This window comes from Hirundo rustica, chromosome 13 (genome assembly GCF_015227805.2).
Source record: "Hirundo rustica isolate bHirRus1 chromosome 13, bHirRus1.pri.v3, whole genome shotgun sequence".
NCBI lineage: Eukaryota > Metazoa > Chordata > Aves > Passeriformes > Hirundinidae > Hirundo > Hirundo rustica.
Window position 1 is genome coordinate 11,141,636 of NC_053462.1, and position 18,417 is coordinate 11,160,052.

Genomic DNA, 18,417 nt, shown 5'->3' on the forward strand with positions numbered 1-18,417 from the left:
GAAGCTGAAGTAGAATAGAGGGGGGAGAAGTGGAAATAGGAATAAAATGTGCGTTGTCTGCCCCTTGCTGGTGGGAGCAGAGAAGTGACACACACTGAGCTGAGATTGTTTACACTTCTCTTTGCAGCTCTGAAATACCTTGGCACACAGGCCTTGAAAAGTAGAATCTGCACCTTCATCCAAATTCTGCATTCCTATGAGTACATTCTGGCCCTCTAATAATAACATACTGATAAAAAGTTGTGAGAAATACAAAGCCTGTTGTATCTTTTTGCACAGAATTTTCACAAAGGTGGACCAAGTACTTGCTGTCAGACTTGGAACTTGAAAAAGGTCCAGAAAAATCAAGATTTTGATTTTCCATCTGTTGCTTCATTTACCCACACTATTCCAAATGTAACTGTGATGCTGTTCTTTGTCTTCTATGCTTAACCCCTTTAGAAGACAAGTGAAGAAATACAGAAGTTTAATACATAGAATTTTGGCTCTTCATTTTTTTTTAGGTTTTTTTGTATGTTCTCAAGGATATTAATAATAGATTTAAAAATCTGAAGGAGTATGTACATATTTCTTTTATGAGGAAGGAATGACAGTATTTATAATTTGTATAATAAAAGGAAATCTTTTGCTCTTATGCTTTTTACAGTAAGCATATCTTCATTAGAATTTTTATTTGGATCAGGCTTAAGAAGGAAGGACTGAAAGATGTTCAAAAGCTTAATTGTGCTTTGCTTTGTATCTTGTAACAGTCTGGGAACCTGAAAACGGAATCCCTTTGGGTATAACTAGTCTGAGGGGTGTGCCTGGGGACTATCCCTGATACTCTGTCAATACGAATGGGCAGTGTGGCTCAGGGTCCAGGAACCCTGACCGCAGGGCAGCCCTCACCCAAACACACACTCCTGTCTTTTGGGACATTGGTGCCTACCAGCTCTCTATAGAAACACATTCCTGAGGCCTGCCACTACTTTCTGAGGCAGATAGAGCCTCAGGGAGGTGGGGGAAAATCCATACATTGGGGTTGTTACAAAACTGTTTTGGTTTTTTTTCCCTCTCACATCTTTGCTAATTTGAAAAGAAATTTCCTTTAAATTCCTGGTTCAGGAAGTGTTTAAGATGGATTGTGTTAGAGGAAGGTAAAATTCAAATACTTCCTACTTCAGTTTGCAATAAGCTGTTGAGAAGATGCCTAAACAAAGTTTAATAAATTCTAATTTTGTAAAGGAAGACGTTGCCTCAGTGGTAGCACCTGCTTAAATGACTGAGAGGAAAAAATGGTTAAATTTACAGTGAAGAGAGAATAGGGTGCCCCAAAGGCCTTTCTGGGATTTGCGATGCTCAAAATTTTTATAAAAGTTCTCAAAAGGAATGCGATCAGTTAGTTTCCTAAAACTGTGAAGATTTATAGAGGCTAACTCTGTGAAGAGTTGCAGTAGGATGATCACACGAGTAGCATTTAAAAGCTGGATGAGTTCAAAGGCTGTTCAAAGTTGATATTTGCAGAATAAATGGACATATAGAACAAACAACCTTGAAGGCAGACAGATGCATGGGGCTGTCCCTGAAGGACTGACAGGCAGAGGAAGGTCTGTGCAGTAATGGTTCTCAGCTCCATGGAAATCCAGCACGCTTGCTGGGTGCTGTCCAAATCAAAAGTAATGGCAGAGGAATGGATGAAATAATAGAAAATATAAATTGCCCATTCTTTAAAGCTGTGGTGAATCCTGTTGGCAACTTGATCTCATCTCAAAAATGATATAGTAGAGCTAGAAGAGGTAGAGAGAAGAGCAGTAGAGGAAACAGGCATGATCTAAAGGCTACTGCTAGTCCTGGAAGGTGGGAAGGTGTGTTGAGGAAGGGTTATTCAATAAGTGCCATGATTTTTGCACTGTTCCTACACATCCCCAGGGGCCTGTTGCTTAACAGAAAGTAAAGAGTTAAGTGCACTTCAGGTTTAAGGATAGCAATTCTTGTATAGTGCTTTGATTTCTGATAAAATTATATTTTTGAAGTCCATGTGTATGTATCTAGTTTCTGGTGACAAATGCCTGATGGTAAAGTGTGGTCCCTGGTGATGCAGCACTGTTACTCAGTAAAGTGAAAGTATAATTACACCAGCTGGGTAAAGCAGTCTCTGCTAACAGTGCAGAATTGTGGAAGTGCCCCAATGCGCACCAACCGAGCCCTTGGTGGGGGTCGACTGCAGAATTCACTCTAGCAGTCATTAGTTGCTAAATATAGTTGCCTTATTTTAAATGCCTGATTTTGAAAAATATTAACCTTAAACTTCTACAGCTGGAAAAAAGATCGAGTTCTCTTTGACAGCCAGAGAGCTAAACAGAACCTGACAGAGCTGTAGCAGGAGTGGGGTGGGAAGGGAACCTTGCTCTGGGAACCTGTCTAAGGAGGTGGCCAGATGTTGGTAGGAATACCTAAATCCTGCCAGATGCTGCTACCACCTAGGAAGAGGGGCTGCAGCGTGGATGGTAGGAAGCAGGAGAGGTAAGGCTTTGAAAGATTGCCAGAGAAGGGGCAGTGTCAGAGGGCAGCTGGGGGATCTCACCGAGTGCCAGAATGTCTCACGCTGCTGCTCCTCTGCTCAGGGCTGTTATTCCTGGTGAAGCTGGCAAGATTCATGTGGGTAATTTCAGTAGCAGCAGGTTTAGGCTTTTAAGGGTTCACTAGAAGTTGATTGTCCAAGCATAATTCAGATGAATATAAAGGCAGTGTGAGAATTCTGCTGGAGAAAATACGAGGGTGTAGCAGTGGAAGCAATTGCTTTGTAGGTTATGCTCAGTGCACTGGAGGTGTTCGTGGCTGTAGGGTGAATGATAATCAGATGACATTCGTTGTGTGTGTACAGTTGACCAGAATTGTTTCCTCTGAAAGCTGACATACAAATTTAGCCTTTGAAATAAGGTAAAGTTCTAGTGAAGTGCAGAAAAATGTACTTTGTGCCAGCACAGTTCTGCCTCGCTCTTGAATGGGAAACTCAGAATACTTTATGAGATTCTACGTAGCTGGGGGAAAAATTTCTGAAGACGTATCCAGTGTTTTAGAGCAAGTAGTTAGTAGGCCAAGGTTTTTATGGTGTGTAATATTTCACAGGGCTTTCAAGGTTGGAGGAAATTTGTTTTTGAACACTGAATATTTTAAGGGCACCCTATAGTGCAGATTCCTTTTTTTCTCTTTTTTTAAACACGTGTTTTGCAGTCCCATCTGGAGCTAGAGTTTTTTTCCAATACATTTGCTGTCCCAGGGCCACTCATGGTGGAAAATGACTTTTTTCATGGAACATTGAGTATTGTAGAGCTGCTCCAGTGCTAGTGGAAAATAACCTGTGTTTGAGGTCAGAAAAATAGATTAAACTAATTTTAAAGTTTTATAGCCACTTAGGTCTATAGAAGAACTTTTTAAGAGGATTTAGATCCGTTGCAAGAGTAAGATTTGCGTTTTCAAGGTTTTTCTAAGACTAAGAAGGCCTGAGTTCAGGAATGCATCTTTGTTCATGAAGGACAATTACAACCATCCTGAATGTTAAGCATGTGTTTAATTGTGTTCCCTGATAGGAATGGATTTAGTCTCCTGCCTAAGGGATTTCCTGACTTGGAGCTGTAGGATATAATTGTTTGATCCCGCTGCTCTCTGGATCCAGTGATAGAGCTCCCATTTGAATCCCCAGGATCTTTACTGAACTCGAGGATTCTGAGCCTTTGGCAGTTTGGGGGATTTGAGTCTTTGGGACCATCCTCAGCTGCAACTGAGTGGAGATGGGGCAGGAAGGAAACAAAGGGGGCTACAAGCCATCTCTTCCCTCTTCCTCCTGGCCCTTTTTGTACTGTCTGGGGATCAAACCAGGAATTATTCAGCTTGTAAGTGTTCTTGCCACAATTCTGTAATGAAAAAAAGCTCCTGAAGGCAGTGTGAAAGTTATTTTTGTTCATTTAAAGTCCCTGTATAGATCAACCTTTAAGTGAGTGAGAGTCAAGCATCTGCAGTAAAATTCAACCTTGTGCACAGGACAAAATCCTCCATGAAGTCCTACAAATATGTCCCAAAGCTTAAGAGTAATTTTAGCTCCTTTAAGGGAAGGAAAAAAAAAAAAAAAAAGAAAAATGAAAGCAAGAACTTGGTTTTGGCTTACTTTTGCTCAGTTTCTTTTCTATTTGAATGAGAAAACTGCATAAAACTCTTTTGTTTACATGAGTTCTAAAGGGTGAAACAGAGATTTTAGGCCTTAACTACTTGCCTAGGAAAAAAATTTGAACTTTTTCTTGGTTTTGATGGTATGCTTGAACTCTGTCCTGCAGCTTCTGTGTAGGAAAACTTGTGCTTTTCACAGTGCAACTGGGAGAGCCTTGTCACAAGAGGAACGTGGGAATTGTGTACTTTGCCTGCTCTCTCCCGTGAGCTCCTAGATGAGACTCAGCTCAGTGTGCACTGAGTGTGCTGCATACCAGTAGGGAAGGGAAATCTTATCTCAGGAGCAGAAAATATAGTCTAATTTCTAAAGAAGAAGCGCTGAAAATCTGCACAGTGGAAGGTTTTGCACATGAACTGTGCTAATGCTGACTGCATGCTGGGGTTGTGATGGGTTATGAGATGGAGTTTTATGCAAGGTACTCCTAAGCAAAAAAAGTAAATGCGTGCCTTAAGCTAGTTTTTCTAAGAGTCCTCTAACAGTAAGAGTTTTTCCTGATAGGAATTCCAGAAATGAAAATATAAACAAGAACTCTGTCTCAAGGATTTTTCACTGACCATATGAACATGCAGATAAATTGAAGCTGTCCAAAGAGCTTGAAATGCATATGCTGCTTTGCCCAAGAATGTGAAGGAACTGGACTACGGGGATGTCTTTTTCTCCAGTTTTTTTCTTTAATCTGTTTCTAGGGTGTCGTTAGGAGTAATCATCCTTTTTTTTCTGAGTGATTTCTCTACTGTGTCTCTCTGGATACCCAACTCTGAAAGCTTTATATCACATTTTTGCCCTCCAGTTTTGGGTTCCCCTGAAAAGGCAGGGTTAGAGGCCCCTGATTTCTGGCATAGAGCTGTGTCCTGGCTGAAGAGCGTGCAGAGTCCTCCTTTCTTCTCCTCTCTTCATGTTCTACTCTGTCTGTAATAGGTCCCTGAATTTGTCTCTAAAGCAATATATTTTTTCTTTCTTTTTTTTTTTTTTTTTTCCCCTTAGTTTAGGACTCAGTCTGAGCATTTGCCTTAATACTGTTAACAGCAACCTAACCAAAGGCCAGTGAAGGGGTCAGAGAAGGAGCTTGATTACAAATACCAGTTGTTCTTAAGCACCTAGTCCAATATTTCCCAGTCTCACTCTCAGGTAGTGAATTGGTTTCCATGTAATACAAAGGCTGGGAAAAGAAATGGAACTGTGAAGTGCAAAATCTTGAAGGGTCCTCAAAATGGTTGTGAAGAGGCCAACTCAGAGTTGCTCAGCACACAGTTCACATAATAATAATTAACCCCTAGATAAAAATCTTACTCCTTGATAGTCTGGGGTAAAATGCTGCGCAGGAGTGTTGTGGTTATTCCCACTGCTGTTTTGAGCTCAAGCAGCTCCCTTGATGGGTTCATCCTGAGCGAATCCAGGACCATCAGCTGCTGGAAAGCAGCAGTGTGCAATGCCCGTGTGTAAAGCACTGGTGGTGGTTTTAGTGTGATCTGTTTAACTGCTTGTTTTCCGTGGATTCCCCCTCACACACTCTTTATCTCTTGCTGCCAGCACCCCTAGGGTGGCTTGGGTGGATTCCTGGTGCATGACAGCTGGACTGGCTGCTGGCCTGTGATGCAGGGCTCTGTCTGCACTTCTCCTCAGACCTACAATTTATGTTTGTGTGCTCACATTATTCGCTTGAGTAATGGCCTGATTTACTTGTGTGTGTGGTATTACTCACTTGTTTTCCCTAAAGAGAAACAAATACAGCTCTTTGGAGAAAGAAAGAGGAATCATTTGCTATAACTTGAGTTTAAGGTGTGTGACAGATACCCAGTTTTGAACTTAAAATGAGTGGCAAAGCTATTCTGCAGATGTCTTCTGCAAACTGAACTCCAGTTCACATTTTAAAAGGTTCTACATGTCTCTGAAAGAGGCACACGTAGAAGAATAGGCATGGCAATTTTTCTGGGATAGCTCTAGGATATAAACCCTTTGGAAGAAAAATATTTGACTTTAGTTAAATCCTGGGAATGAGCTACATTTCTAAATGCTGTCATGAGAGCAGAGGGAGGACTGTCATGAGGTGATATTGGGCTGATGTTTGATAGAGGCTCAGGTTAAAAGTTTAAATTTGAACCATTCCAAACGTTTTTGTGTTTTGTGGAATTTGACTTTAAAACTTTTTACTTCAGCCCCATCTCAGCTGTGCTGCTTCTGGCTTCTTTTTGCCTCTGATTGGCCTGCTGTGTTTTGGTGCCAGTGAGGGTAGTCTGGCTGCATATCTCTAGGTCTTAGAGTAAAACAGCTCAGATCCTCACACCACCTCCTCAGCCCATCTGCAGAGTAAGTGTATAAGTCTGAATGGCTGTGGAAAGTACACTGTAAAGGAAAAATATCTGAAAATTATACACTTTAGCCAGAAGCTTGGGTAAAATGGAAAAAAGACCCTTAAACCAAGACCTCATCCTAATTCCAGATGGATTTTTCAAAGTGGCATAAAGGTTCTTCTAGAAACTTGAAAAACAACCTAGTTTTTTGGACTGCTGTGCACTGGGCAGATCTTGTTTTATGCAGCTTTATTCAGTAAAACACCATTCTGCATGAATATAAAAGCATAGAACAGCTGCTAAAATGTCTAGAATAAAATCTGATTATGCAGAGAGTGTTTCTCTTTACTGCCTTTCTAGACAAAATGGCGGGGGGAGCTTTTTCCTTCAGTGAAATTGCAGGTTCCAAAAACTATGTCTGGTTCCTATTACAGCAAAGGAAAAACTTGAGGTGTGCATTGGAAGTGCTAAGCCAGTGATTGAAATGTTAAAGTTGTTCCTAAAGGCCATTCCACATCATGAAGACATCATCTGTAAAGTAATACTGCACAATGATCTGTGAGGAGAGGAGCCTGAATTAGCATTCAGAATGGCTGGAGCTTCCAAATGTCCCACATTCGGGTCGGCTCCTGTAGCAGAACCTGCTTGAGGAGTCTTCAGTGAGCACTGACCAATTTATTTGGTGAAACAAAGGGTGCAGGTGAAAGACTTTTTTCATCCCTGCACCTTTGTGCACGTCTGTGGCTGCTCAATGTGCCACATATGCCAACTTACCCAGTGACTGCCCCAGGATTTTGGAACTTGGAAAGAGCATTTCTGCTGCAGCAGCTCAATCAGAGGTGTCTGATTTGCCGACTTGCAAAATTTCTTTTTAAAGGCAAATGTTTGAGGAAAATGAAACAGTTGAAATCTTCCCACTGGTAGTGTGCCAGTGGAAAAATAATTTCATTAAAAATAAGTGTTCAAAGTAATTTATTGATTAAAATTGAAAATGACAAGTTGTCTGCAAGAGCTGAGACTCTCAGAGTTCAAGCGCTATAGCAGGAATGATGATGGACCTTTGACTTCTGCACAACAGTAACTGAGATTCCTTAACAAGAGAACACCCCTTTTCATTATTAATGGCTCTTTCTGTTCCCTTCCCTTCCCCCTCTGTCATTACAAGCTGTACAGATCACATCTGCAACTTGGAGAAGTTGTCACAAGTGTTTTTTGGCATAAATTGGCCACATGTATTTTCTAATCTATTTTTTTTCTCCAAATATTGTTGCCCCAATATTTTTTTCCTAATTTTTGATAAAAAAATTAATCTTTCTTCCTCCTTTCCTTCCTTCCTTCCTTGTGGGAGGCAGGTTAAATGAAAAGGTACTGTGCAGGTCTTTCCATTAGCTTTTCCTGGTTGGGTTTAGTCGTGTCACATCTTTCAGTGACATACGTGAGCACATTGCTTTTGTAGGACTGGTAGCAGTCTGTAAACCTGCCTTTGACCTGGGCTTGCAGTTCCTAACCTTTGATCTTTATTCTTAGTGGGATGCTGAACTATTTACAGGGCTCATAACTGAGAGATTTTCTTGTGAGTGTGAAAACTGCTTGCTTTACTGCAATGTTATTACTCAGGTTTTCACACTCTGTGGAATTACAAAGGAACTCAGGATTCTTTCATGCTACGGTAGCAGTTAGTAATACAACCCCTATGGCTTATCTCCCACAATAAATATTTTAATTATTTTGATTTTAAAGGTGTTCCCAAACCAAATGTAACATGGTTGAAGAAGAAGGATGTTTTACAAGTCAATTCCTTCTTGGTTTCGAATGGCTCTTTATTTCTGAGGAATGTTTCCTACGGAGATGCAGGAACATACACTTGCAGAGCAACCAATGCTCTTGGAAAAGCTGAGGCTGCATCTGTTCTCCATGTAACTGGTAAGTGCTAAATGAGAATTCCTCACTGATAACAAAAGTCAGCCAATTTATAATCAAAGTTTAACCATAAAATAGCTGGGGGCATATTTAACACTTCATTAAAAATCTCAAATTTTTGATTGCACCAGACTCCCTTGATCTGTTCCCTATTTTGTGTTTCCTTTAAGGTGGATCTGGGTACAGGTGACTTGTGACTTCAAGGTTCAAGGTTCTTCCATCTTCTTGCTCCCAGGCTACAAATAATCAGCCCTTAAAACCCCTGACACATTAGGAACCAAATTCACTGTCACAGTGGGCCCAGTGCTTCTAACTAGAGACACAGGGCAGGCTTGAGTATCCAGAAAATCTTCAGGGAAACACAGGAAAATGGGAGCAAAGGCTGTTTGTTTTTTGTTTGTTTCTTTGTTTGTTTTTTAAAATTATTATTATAGATGCCAATAAAATGTAGAGTAGTGGAAAAGAAAAAAAAAATCTGGTTATGATCTCTGAACTCTCAGAATAGAAAATGTAAAGAAAAAGCTCCATGTAGATACCTCTGTCTTAAGGAGATTAATAACGTAATTGTGTATAATGCAATCATGCCTTGCAAATCACTGCAGTCAATGGATCATTTGTCTCCAGAGATGAGCTGTCTCACCTCTTTGCTGTGCAAAGTGCAGCACAGCTCCTTGTGACCAGTCCTGCCACAAAGATCCCTTTCTTGGGCACACACCTCGGGCAGGCTGTGGATGTTTGGGTCTGTTGGACAAGGAGGATGTTCTAAAGACATAACAGGAGCCTCTGTGTGAGGATGAGTGTAGACTGAAGCTGCCTTCCTGGTTTCAGTTTTCCTGGAGTACGTCAAAACTTCGGATGTTCCAGAAAGGAATATGATTATAATGACGTGACTGGAAGATTGCTCACAAGAGTCTAAATTTTGTTTCTATTCCTGGTCATGTGACATTGGCTTAACTAAATCTGGAGTGGATAGGAGAAGGCCAAATTCTCCAAGTTTTTGGCTGTGCAAGACTGCAGTGAAATAGGAGGACTTCTACTGTCAGGACTTGAAGATTGCACTGGCTCAGTGTTGTCTGAAATATCCCATCACATTTTTGGCCTGGCTGCAGGACTTGCAGCCTGATCAGGGCCAGTCCAGCAGTAGCACAAAGTCTGTGCAGCCTTTCCAATAAAATTCCCTAAGGGCTGACAAGGCAACCAGCCTTATGCCTGTGGAACTGGCCTCACTGTGGTTTTGTGGAGACTTTTTTGTCCTGGTGTTTACAGACAGGCAGGAGGCTTTGTACAAAAATTGCACACTGAGGAAAAATGTTGAGACAACGTAAAATGACCCAGAGAAGTTAGAATATAGCAAAAGATTTAAACCCTCCTGGAAGGAGAGCCATAGATGTTATGTACATTCATTAAAACAGAAATGTTGACTAAGTGGCAAGAGCTGTGTGTTGCTGACAGATTGCCCGCATTTTTGGCAGTTATTCTGCCAGCATATGATAAAAAGGAGTTGCTATAGTGATGGGCATTTGACTCTGCATTCATTATGCATAATTAGAGTTTAAAAGATGTTCTTCTTTTTTCCATTATAGCACTTTGTCATAATTCCTTTTAATGGAACAGAGGAATTGGCCAGATTCCACTGAGAGAATTCTTTTTCTTACAATTTCTGCATGCAATGAAATAATAAATAACATTGTCATGAAAAACAAGGAAATGCATCCTGTAAATCTTATTTTTACACTTATTTTAGGCTTATTTTTCTAACAAATTCAATAAATTTATTGATTTATTAATTCAGAAACTTGCATAAACATAAAGAATTTCTGTTTCCCTGTACACATATAGTTTTTTTCTTAGACAGATAATTTAACTGCATAAATGAAATTGTTCCTAAAGAATTCCAAACTGCTATTATCTTTCTGCTTCATACCTAGCATGCTGGATATCTTGATATGAAATGTTTTTTGGCATCTTGATTTAGTTCTTGCTCAAAAGAGGTCTTATGCACTGTGTTGCAGAACAAAGACTTACAGAGAATAACACTCGTCTATTGAAGGGAAACAGAAAAAAGCGTGTCCTGATGGCATCTGGGATTGGTACAAATGTCAGTGTGGTACCTGGCGATCCACTAAGAATAGGTGTGTTACCTTTTCTACTTTTTCATTAATTATTTTATTTATTGTATTAAAATAGAGGGAGCCCCATGGAAAGAGTGCAATTCCCAAGAGTCCAGGTTCGGTGACCACCTGGATTTCTTAACTCTAGCTCAGCTCTCAATTACCAGTGAGGAGGCCTTAGATTAAGATACACAATCATATTTTTTTATCTAGCTTTTCAAAAAATAGCTTTCCTTAAGACATTGTGAGGTGAATCACCCTGACACTAAAGCCATGTTATTGCTCTTTGAGCTTCATGTAAAAAATGGAAGGGATTCATCTGAGCTCTATGACTGTGTTTTTTCCCACCTTTGTTTCCATCCCTGCCAGTCACCTGTGGAGTGAAAATGCAGCGATTTTATTTAATGCGTTTCCCAAACAGATAGAAGGTCTTTAATTACAGATCTATTTGCATATTGTAGAGTCTGGGATGAAATCTTCATTCCATTGAAATCATTGTTCCCCCCCTTCCACTTCGTTCCTGTGGAAGCTAAGTTTATAAGAACTTACTGAAAAGGAAATGATGAAGAAGTGTGGTAAGTACATATCAGCTTACAGAGCTCATACCCGTCATGGGGCAGTCAGGATTTTGGGCCATAGCTTGGACTTCAGTGGATTTATGCATATTCTTGTTTTTATTTAGAATTGTAATGTCCTTTTTGTAGAAAATCACACACTCGTAAATACTTGTTCACAAACGTTTCAATGCGTTGAGAAAAACCTGCTAACATGCTGTTGATTTTTAGGTTGCCCAGTGCTGCCCAGTCACAGAAATACAGTCCAGTGGCTCTTTGGTGATAGTCCAGTTGAGGAAGTTAAGACCTTGGAATACCGAACCCTGGTTGGGGGTCGTATCCTAGAGGTGAACACCAGCTCTGGTCAATTTGCTGGACAATTCCAATGTCGGACTTCAGCTAGTGCAAGACTAATGTCAGTTTGGGTAAATGTCAAGAAGGAAGGTTTGTTGAAAACTATATGACAAATTCTTGAATTTTAAAATATCTCCTTTTGCTCTGTAAAGGCTTTCCTAATAACTAACCTTCTTTTCTGTGTTGAAAGTAATTCAGAAATACGTGCTTAGCTTCACATATATATGGGAATGGTCTTATTTGGGTCAACAGACAATGCCATACTCAGAGATGGATATGGTAATTAATGTGTATCCGAATATCTTGTGGGGGTTCTTATTGCTTGCCTGTGTATCTGAGGAGCTGGGCGAATGTGTCTTTCTGCTTAAATAGTTTTGAATCAGACAGGTTTTGTCAATTTTGCCTTCTCCATGGTAGCCCACCAAACTTAAACAAAACTGACTTTGAGGTCCTCTTTGGAAATATCTTCATTAAAATAAAAATAATTTTAATGCAATTGTCATATTCCAGCATCATCACAATTGGTATGGTAGTGATCTTACTGCAGACACCCTTAATGACATCACTGCACACTCACAGATTTCCATGTGAAAGTCTTGAGAATGTCTTGTAAGTTTCTCCAGCATAATGCACTTGCACAAAACCACATTTCTATCAGCAGGTTATAAAATGTGCAACTGAATTTCAAAATTGATGAATTTTAAAAGAACCCCGCGTATGCACCAGCAGGACAATCAGTGGTATCTGCAAACATTTTGTCAAGTTTTAAACATTTTAAGGGTTTAGAAAATAACTATATTCTCTTTTTAAAAACCCAATTATAATTAGGAACTCAGATTTAAAAGCAAGCATCTGTTGGCACTGTAAGCTTTTCTGTATGTTTTATCTCTTCCCCTATCAGTTTGATTTGGCTTATGACTGATCTGCAAGGGACTTAAGCAGTAGGATCAGATCCCCTGTGCTCTTTTAGGAGGATGTTCTTGGTGACGGTTCATGGGTGAAGAGAGTTCTGGGGTGCCTGAGGTTATGAGGGAAGTTACATTTGCAAAGGAATCCTACTGAGATACACCTATGATAAAAGCATTTACTTTTAAAAATCAGATGTAAATCAGAAAACACCCTAATAGAATTTTTCAAAAACTAGGTCCAGCCCTAGATCCTAATGAAGACCTCATTACAGTCAGACTTTCTGCCAGCTACGGAACTGCCCACCTGCAGTCTCCAACTGGACTGCCTTTTGGTTGCCCAATCCCCTTTCCAGTCAGGTTGGGCAGTATTTTGGGGTGATTCCACTTTCTAGTTCTGAGCTTTGACTGTGATTGACACTTGAGTAAATGTTTCATCACTACCATACCCATGTACTTGTGAGCCTATAAAACCTCCCCTGGTGGTTTTTGCACAGTAGGCATTTTGAGGGCACTTCTGAGCAGTGTCATCCTAGTTAAACAAACAATACAGTCTCTCCATCATAGCTGCAGTCAGTAAATTTAACTATTTCTACTTTGAAAAAGGCCCTTTTGTATTATTTTAAGAAATCCAGAAGTAATAAGGAAACATTGAAAAACAATAAGTTAAAGAATTCATTATGTGCTGCAAGAGTGAGTCTGTGGACACAGCTGGTAGCTATCAATTATTCTTGGTTATTATAGAAAAACCTGACTCCTTCTGTGATCACATAAAAATCTGTCAACATTGCATAGTACTTCATCTTTTACCAAGTGTCAAAAAAAATTGTGGAGGAAGGGGTAAGTGTGGAATTTTGACTAAATATAAAGGTAGTAATTGTTAGAGGTGATCGGTTTTTAATATAAAACGCTCTTTAAAACAAATACCTTTTTCATCTTGCCAGATGCCTCAGTGGCAAATTATTTTTACATTAAACACTTCTCTGTAGTTTAGGACAGGATTTTGTTAAATCCTGAAATTATGAGAGGTGTCTGGAATAAGATGAGTTTTCTTCAGGACGAATTTGCTGTAGAACAGCAGGAAACCTAGAGAGCCTGATTTACAATTTCCTCTTTTTAATGCTCTTTGTATAAAAATGTTATGAAAGTTTTAAAGGAAGCTCATCAGTTCCTACTGTGAGCCAGGTCTGCCCTTCATGTACTGATCTCATTTTCCTTCTAGAGGGCTTCGTGCTCATAGGTAAGGGCTGAACTTGAGGGGGAGCTGAGCAGAACTAAATTCTACTTTGGCTCATGGTCCCTTTTCACAGTGCTGAAATATTTGCTTTTCTACAGAGGGTGTGGTGTCCATCCAGCCTACAAAGCAGGCTGCCAAATCAGTCAAAATGTGACAGAGTTCCAATGTACAGTGCCTCTCTCACACTGCTTCCAATTGCATTTCTTAGATTACACCTGGGAATATGCTGAGTGGAGTCCTTGCTCGGCCACCTGTGGGCATTCAGGAACCCGCTCCAGGAGCCTACAGTGCACCAACACAGAGAAACAGAAAGTAAATGAGTCACAATGCAGAGAGCTGCAAAAGCCAGCGATTGTTTACCAGCCCTGCAACAGAGAGGACTGCCCTCCCAGGTAAACTCCCTTCTGCTCTATTTCCATGTGCTCTTTGAGTATTAAAATGCACTCACCGCCTCCTGGAATTGTTTCTGTGTTTATGCTCTGAGTGTGGAATGTGGGGTTTATTTAATCATGAACCTTAAAGCATGAGAGATGTGGAAATGGATCACAAGCAAGGATATTCTCACTGGATCAGCTGGGGATCATGGGCCTGAAAAAATTTATATCACAGACAAGTGTATCACAACATCTGATTCCAAAGGCCAAAACTATACCTCTAGGCTATTTGAGTTGCACTGAGCCTTCCAGCTCGGCAGGGTGTTTCTCTAGGTTTTCAACAGGGAACCCCACAGGATCCTCAAATCAATTTTTGTTCCTTTAAAGAACTGGCCATCACTATCAGCAATAATCTGTGAGGGATACACACACTTTGGAGTTGTCCCTTACTGGAAAATGTTGGCAGGGAAGTGTTAGGACCTTAGCTGACATTGTGAGAGTGTATCTTGCCAGTATGTTCTAAATTCTGTTCTAAATGGAGAAAACGTAGCAACAGATATTTATCAGGAGAAGTTGTTTATATTTCATTATTAACAGCCAAAAGCCAGATTATTTTAAATTGTGATACTGAACTCCAGTCAGCCCAGAGAAAGCTAACATTCTGCCAGTAGAAAAATACTGAAATCAAACTAATAGTTTGAAACACAGCTTCAGTTGCTGTTTTCCCTTTTAAGTTCCATCATTTGGAACAGATGACAGGAGGGTGCAAGAGGTCCTGGGGCTCCCCTGAGCAAGGTCATGCCTTTCAGTGGATTGCAGGGCATGACTAAATAATCTGATTATTGCTGGCCCTGGAGTATTCACAACATAAACAAATAGGTTATTTCATGTGGCTAAAGAGAATGGGAACTGAATTGTCTTTTTATATGCTTAGATTTGTTCTGCTTTTAATTTGGCTTTATGTAATCACCGATGTAAGGCAAATGTGTGTATACTAACATAATTAACTCTACCTTGAGCCATATGTGTATGCTAACATATAAATTGGTTTTCTTTTATGAAATATTCCACGCTTTCCATACAAGAAGAGCATCCCAGATGCCTGGAAAACAGCCCTGTGTCTGTTTCTTGGTGCCTCTAACCTCTGTCCTTAACTGTGATTACTGACCTAGGAGGGAAGTGCAAAATTCCAGACTTCCCTTCCCATTTTCCCTCTTACTGATTTCTGCACAATCTTCTCATCTCAAGGCAGCTCTTCAGAAAGCATCCATAGAATTATAAAGGCTTTAGATGTATAGTCAGTGGCACGGGACCTTAGTTATTCAAAGCATTTTGCTTGTGTTTAATCACTTCTCTCTGTCACAGTGGAGAGGTACAGTTAAGCAAATATAAGGGCTTGAGTATCTACTTAACTTGTGCTTTCTGTGCATGCGCTGCACCAAATGTTTGCAAAAGTATTTCAGCTTTAAAAGGGAGAAAAAGACAAGGGTGCAGACTGTAAAAGATTAATCTTCCTTGAATGGATATAAACTGTTTGAGAGTAAGCAATGAAATAATTGCTGAAGAAAATAGATCTTTTTTGCCTGTTATCACTGTTGTGGTACACATAAAGTCGATTTTATATTTCTAGCCTAGATTTATGCAAAGAGCAAGTCAACTTGATTGTATTACCACCTGTCTCCCCAGTACTGTTCCTAGCTGCCAATCAGACTAAATATTTGTAACTTCTAATCAATAAAAAACATGATCTTCTTGAGCTGTTATCTGCTGAGATCTCGATGTAATAAATTTGGATGAGTTATGGCAGCTCTCACTTTAGTACCAACTAAATTGTTACTATCCATTTTATAAGTAATAGAAAAGTACACTCTCTTTCCTCCCGGAATGCCACATCCAGCAGGGTCTGTAGGGCTCACCCAGTAATTGATTCTGGTAACAAGCATATAGCAAATATGCTGTCATCAGTTAACCATCTTTAGAAGACCTTGCTCAAGTGAAGAAGAAGCTGATTCTAACTATTCTCACATCTAAAATTTGCAAGGACGTGTTCTATTGCATTTTCTTTGCAAATAATTTCTGCCAGCTACCAGCAGGACTGCAATGATTGCCATAAATGTGTCTGTACATCCTGTAGGTGGGCAGCTGGGCCGTGGTCTGAGTGCTCTGCATCTTGTGGCAGTGGATTTCGCCATCGACAGCTGTGGTGTCACCAAGCCAAAGCCAACGGCAGCGCGCTGGCCCTGCTGCCAGGAGCCTGCACACACCGGGACCGGCCCGTGGCGAGGAAACCCTGCACAGGGCACGCCTGCCCAGTGGGGCCAGCACAGGCAAAAACACCGGCAAGTAACAGCCTTTGTCTGGAATCTCCCTGTGTTACAAAAGTGGGACGGTGCCATTGTGCCACTGGCTGAACATATCCTCTTGTGGCTGAACATCTTCCACTAGGGAGGAGCACTGTGGCTGTAATTACCTTTCAGACCAGTCAATTAGAAACCTTGTTTTTTTCATTTTATGCTTTCTTGGCAACTTTTTTTTTTTGTTTGAAGACATGACCTGAAACCAGAGTTATTAGCTTCAGTGTGCTTTAAAGCTCTAAGTCATTATGATGTATTTCATTTTCCAAGTGAGTTTATTGCTTTTATTGCAGTCGTATTAGTACACAGTTTGCATAGCTGTACTTGTGAAGTCCCCCAAAAATATATATGAATGTGCTTCAACAGCACCCTGAAGAAGTTGTTCAATGCACAGAAATCCATTTTCCTATATTTTCTGTTTCTTCCTTCATGGGGAAAACTTGTGTTCATCTTGATATGGTTTGTACTTACTCTTCAATGTGCAAAGTAACTAATTAGAATTGTTATTGCTGCATTCCCAATAAAGGTTTAGCAAGGCAAGTTTGTAATGGGCAGAGCTACAAAAAGAATTCTGTAGCAGTAGGGGTGTGGCATGATGAGAGAAGACAACGGATTTAGCTTTAGGAACAGACAGGAAAGTCAGTGTCCTGACAAAATTGCAGAGAGAACCCAAAATACATAGACCATATCCAAACTGAGGTGTGACATGGGTGAAGAAGGCAAGATGCAAAAATATTATGGCTGGGCTGTGTAGCTGGGTAACTCCCTAGGAGCCTAATTCTGCTGTTACTAACTTGGCTGTTCTCTTCCCTCACCCTTTTCTCTCAATTTTCAGTGTTCTGGTCGCTGTGTAGGCCGCCCTGCAGGTTCCCAGCACCATCAGTTTCTATGTCGGCTTCAGAATGGATCTTCAGTGCCAAACTCTTCTTGTGATGAAAGAAAAAGGTAAACTGCATGAAGAAGTTACAAATTAGATTCTTTAGATGATCAAATTGAAGGTACAGGATTTGTCACTGCAGTACAAGTAGGAAAATTCTTTTGTGTTGAACAAAGGAAAAGAGGTAGAGACAGTCATCCCTTTGTGGACACTGGATGAATTCAGGAGCCCAGGAGAGGTTATGCCTGAAGAACACACAGCATCCACTATGCAGTGTTTCAGGGTCAGTTAAGTTTTCTCAAAGATAAAATACCTTTGCTCTTCCAGGGTTAAGAAACTGGTTTAAATAAACTCATGTTTTCTCATGAGTGAGAAGGCACGATGAGTGAGCGCAAAATTAAATAAAGGGAATTCAACTTCAATATAAGAAAAAAATGGAACAGATTACTCAGGAAGTTGTGAGGTCTCCATCTTTGGAGAAATTCAAAACAGAGACCATTTTGAGGATTCTGGTCTGCTTGGCTATGCTGTGAGCAGGGATGTGGGGGCTGATCAGTTCTATTGTTGCGTGAATAAGAGTTTAGTACAAAAGCAAACATTTAACTGCCATTTATTTCCCTGCACAGCCCTCCTGCCAGAAGGAACTGTTCTTCAGAGGTGTGTGATGTGTACTGGAGGACAGGCCCCTGGAGGCCCTGCAGTGTTGGCTGTGGGAGTGGGTTCCAGTCCAGACGAGTGTCCTGCGTGCACAGGCAGAGCAACAAACCCGCGGCTGAGCAGTTCTGCAGAGGGAGGAAGAGACCAGTGACCTGGCAACACTGCAATGTCACATCCTGTGGCAGTATGTAAATGTTTATTTAAATATGAGCATAGTAATAGTTTGTAGCAGTTATATTAGAAAGTGACTCACAGTTGTACACTATTGATTCTACAAGCATTTGATTGTACATCAAAGGTAAAACTATCCTCTCCAAGGAGCCCTTGGTAATCCTGCAGTTTCTTTTCTCTAAGTAGGCCAGTTTGATATTAAAGCCTCAAAAGCACTTTTAGAAACAGGATATTTAGGAAGTTTTTTGCAAACTTCCCTACATGACCGTGCCAGTTGTGACTCAAAAGTCTCTGAGCGAGCTGTTGATGCCTCTAAGATGGAGTAGTGTTCTGAAACAGACAATGAGTAAATGAATGCAGTGAGATCACACCTCTCACTTGTGACCTTGTTTAGCTTTGAATCCACTG

At 40.5% G+C, this 18,417-nt stretch overlaps 1 protein-coding gene across 9 annotated transcripts in view; it reads left to right on the forward strand.

Annotated features, from left to right (window-relative positions):
* ADAMTSL3 (ADAMTS like 3) overlaps nucleotides 1-18,417 on the forward strand; it is a 177,760-nt gene that overhangs the window by 155,694 nt on the left and 3,649 nt on the right. For 8 of the 9 annotated variants that reach the window (XM_040077708.1, XM_040077703.1, XM_040077702.1 and 5 more), the window contains 7 exons: nucleotides 8,236-8,418; nucleotides 10,428-10,547; nucleotides 11,312-11,524; nucleotides 13,785-13,968; nucleotides 16,085-16,289; nucleotides 17,140-17,249; nucleotides 17,808-18,022. In XM_040077708.1, coding sequence (XP_039933642.1) covers nucleotides 8,236-8,418; nucleotides 10,428-10,547; nucleotides 11,312-11,524; nucleotides 13,785-13,968; nucleotides 16,085-16,289; nucleotides 17,140-17,249; nucleotides 17,808-18,022 — 1,230 coding nt within the window. Of the gene's footprint in view, nucleotides 1-8,235; nucleotides 8,419-10,427; nucleotides 10,548-11,311; nucleotides 11,525-13,784; nucleotides 13,969-16,084; nucleotides 16,290-17,139; nucleotides 17,250-17,807; nucleotides 18,023-18,417 lie in introns of those variants that run through there. The other variant, XR_005703077.2, reaches the window with a different exon arrangement.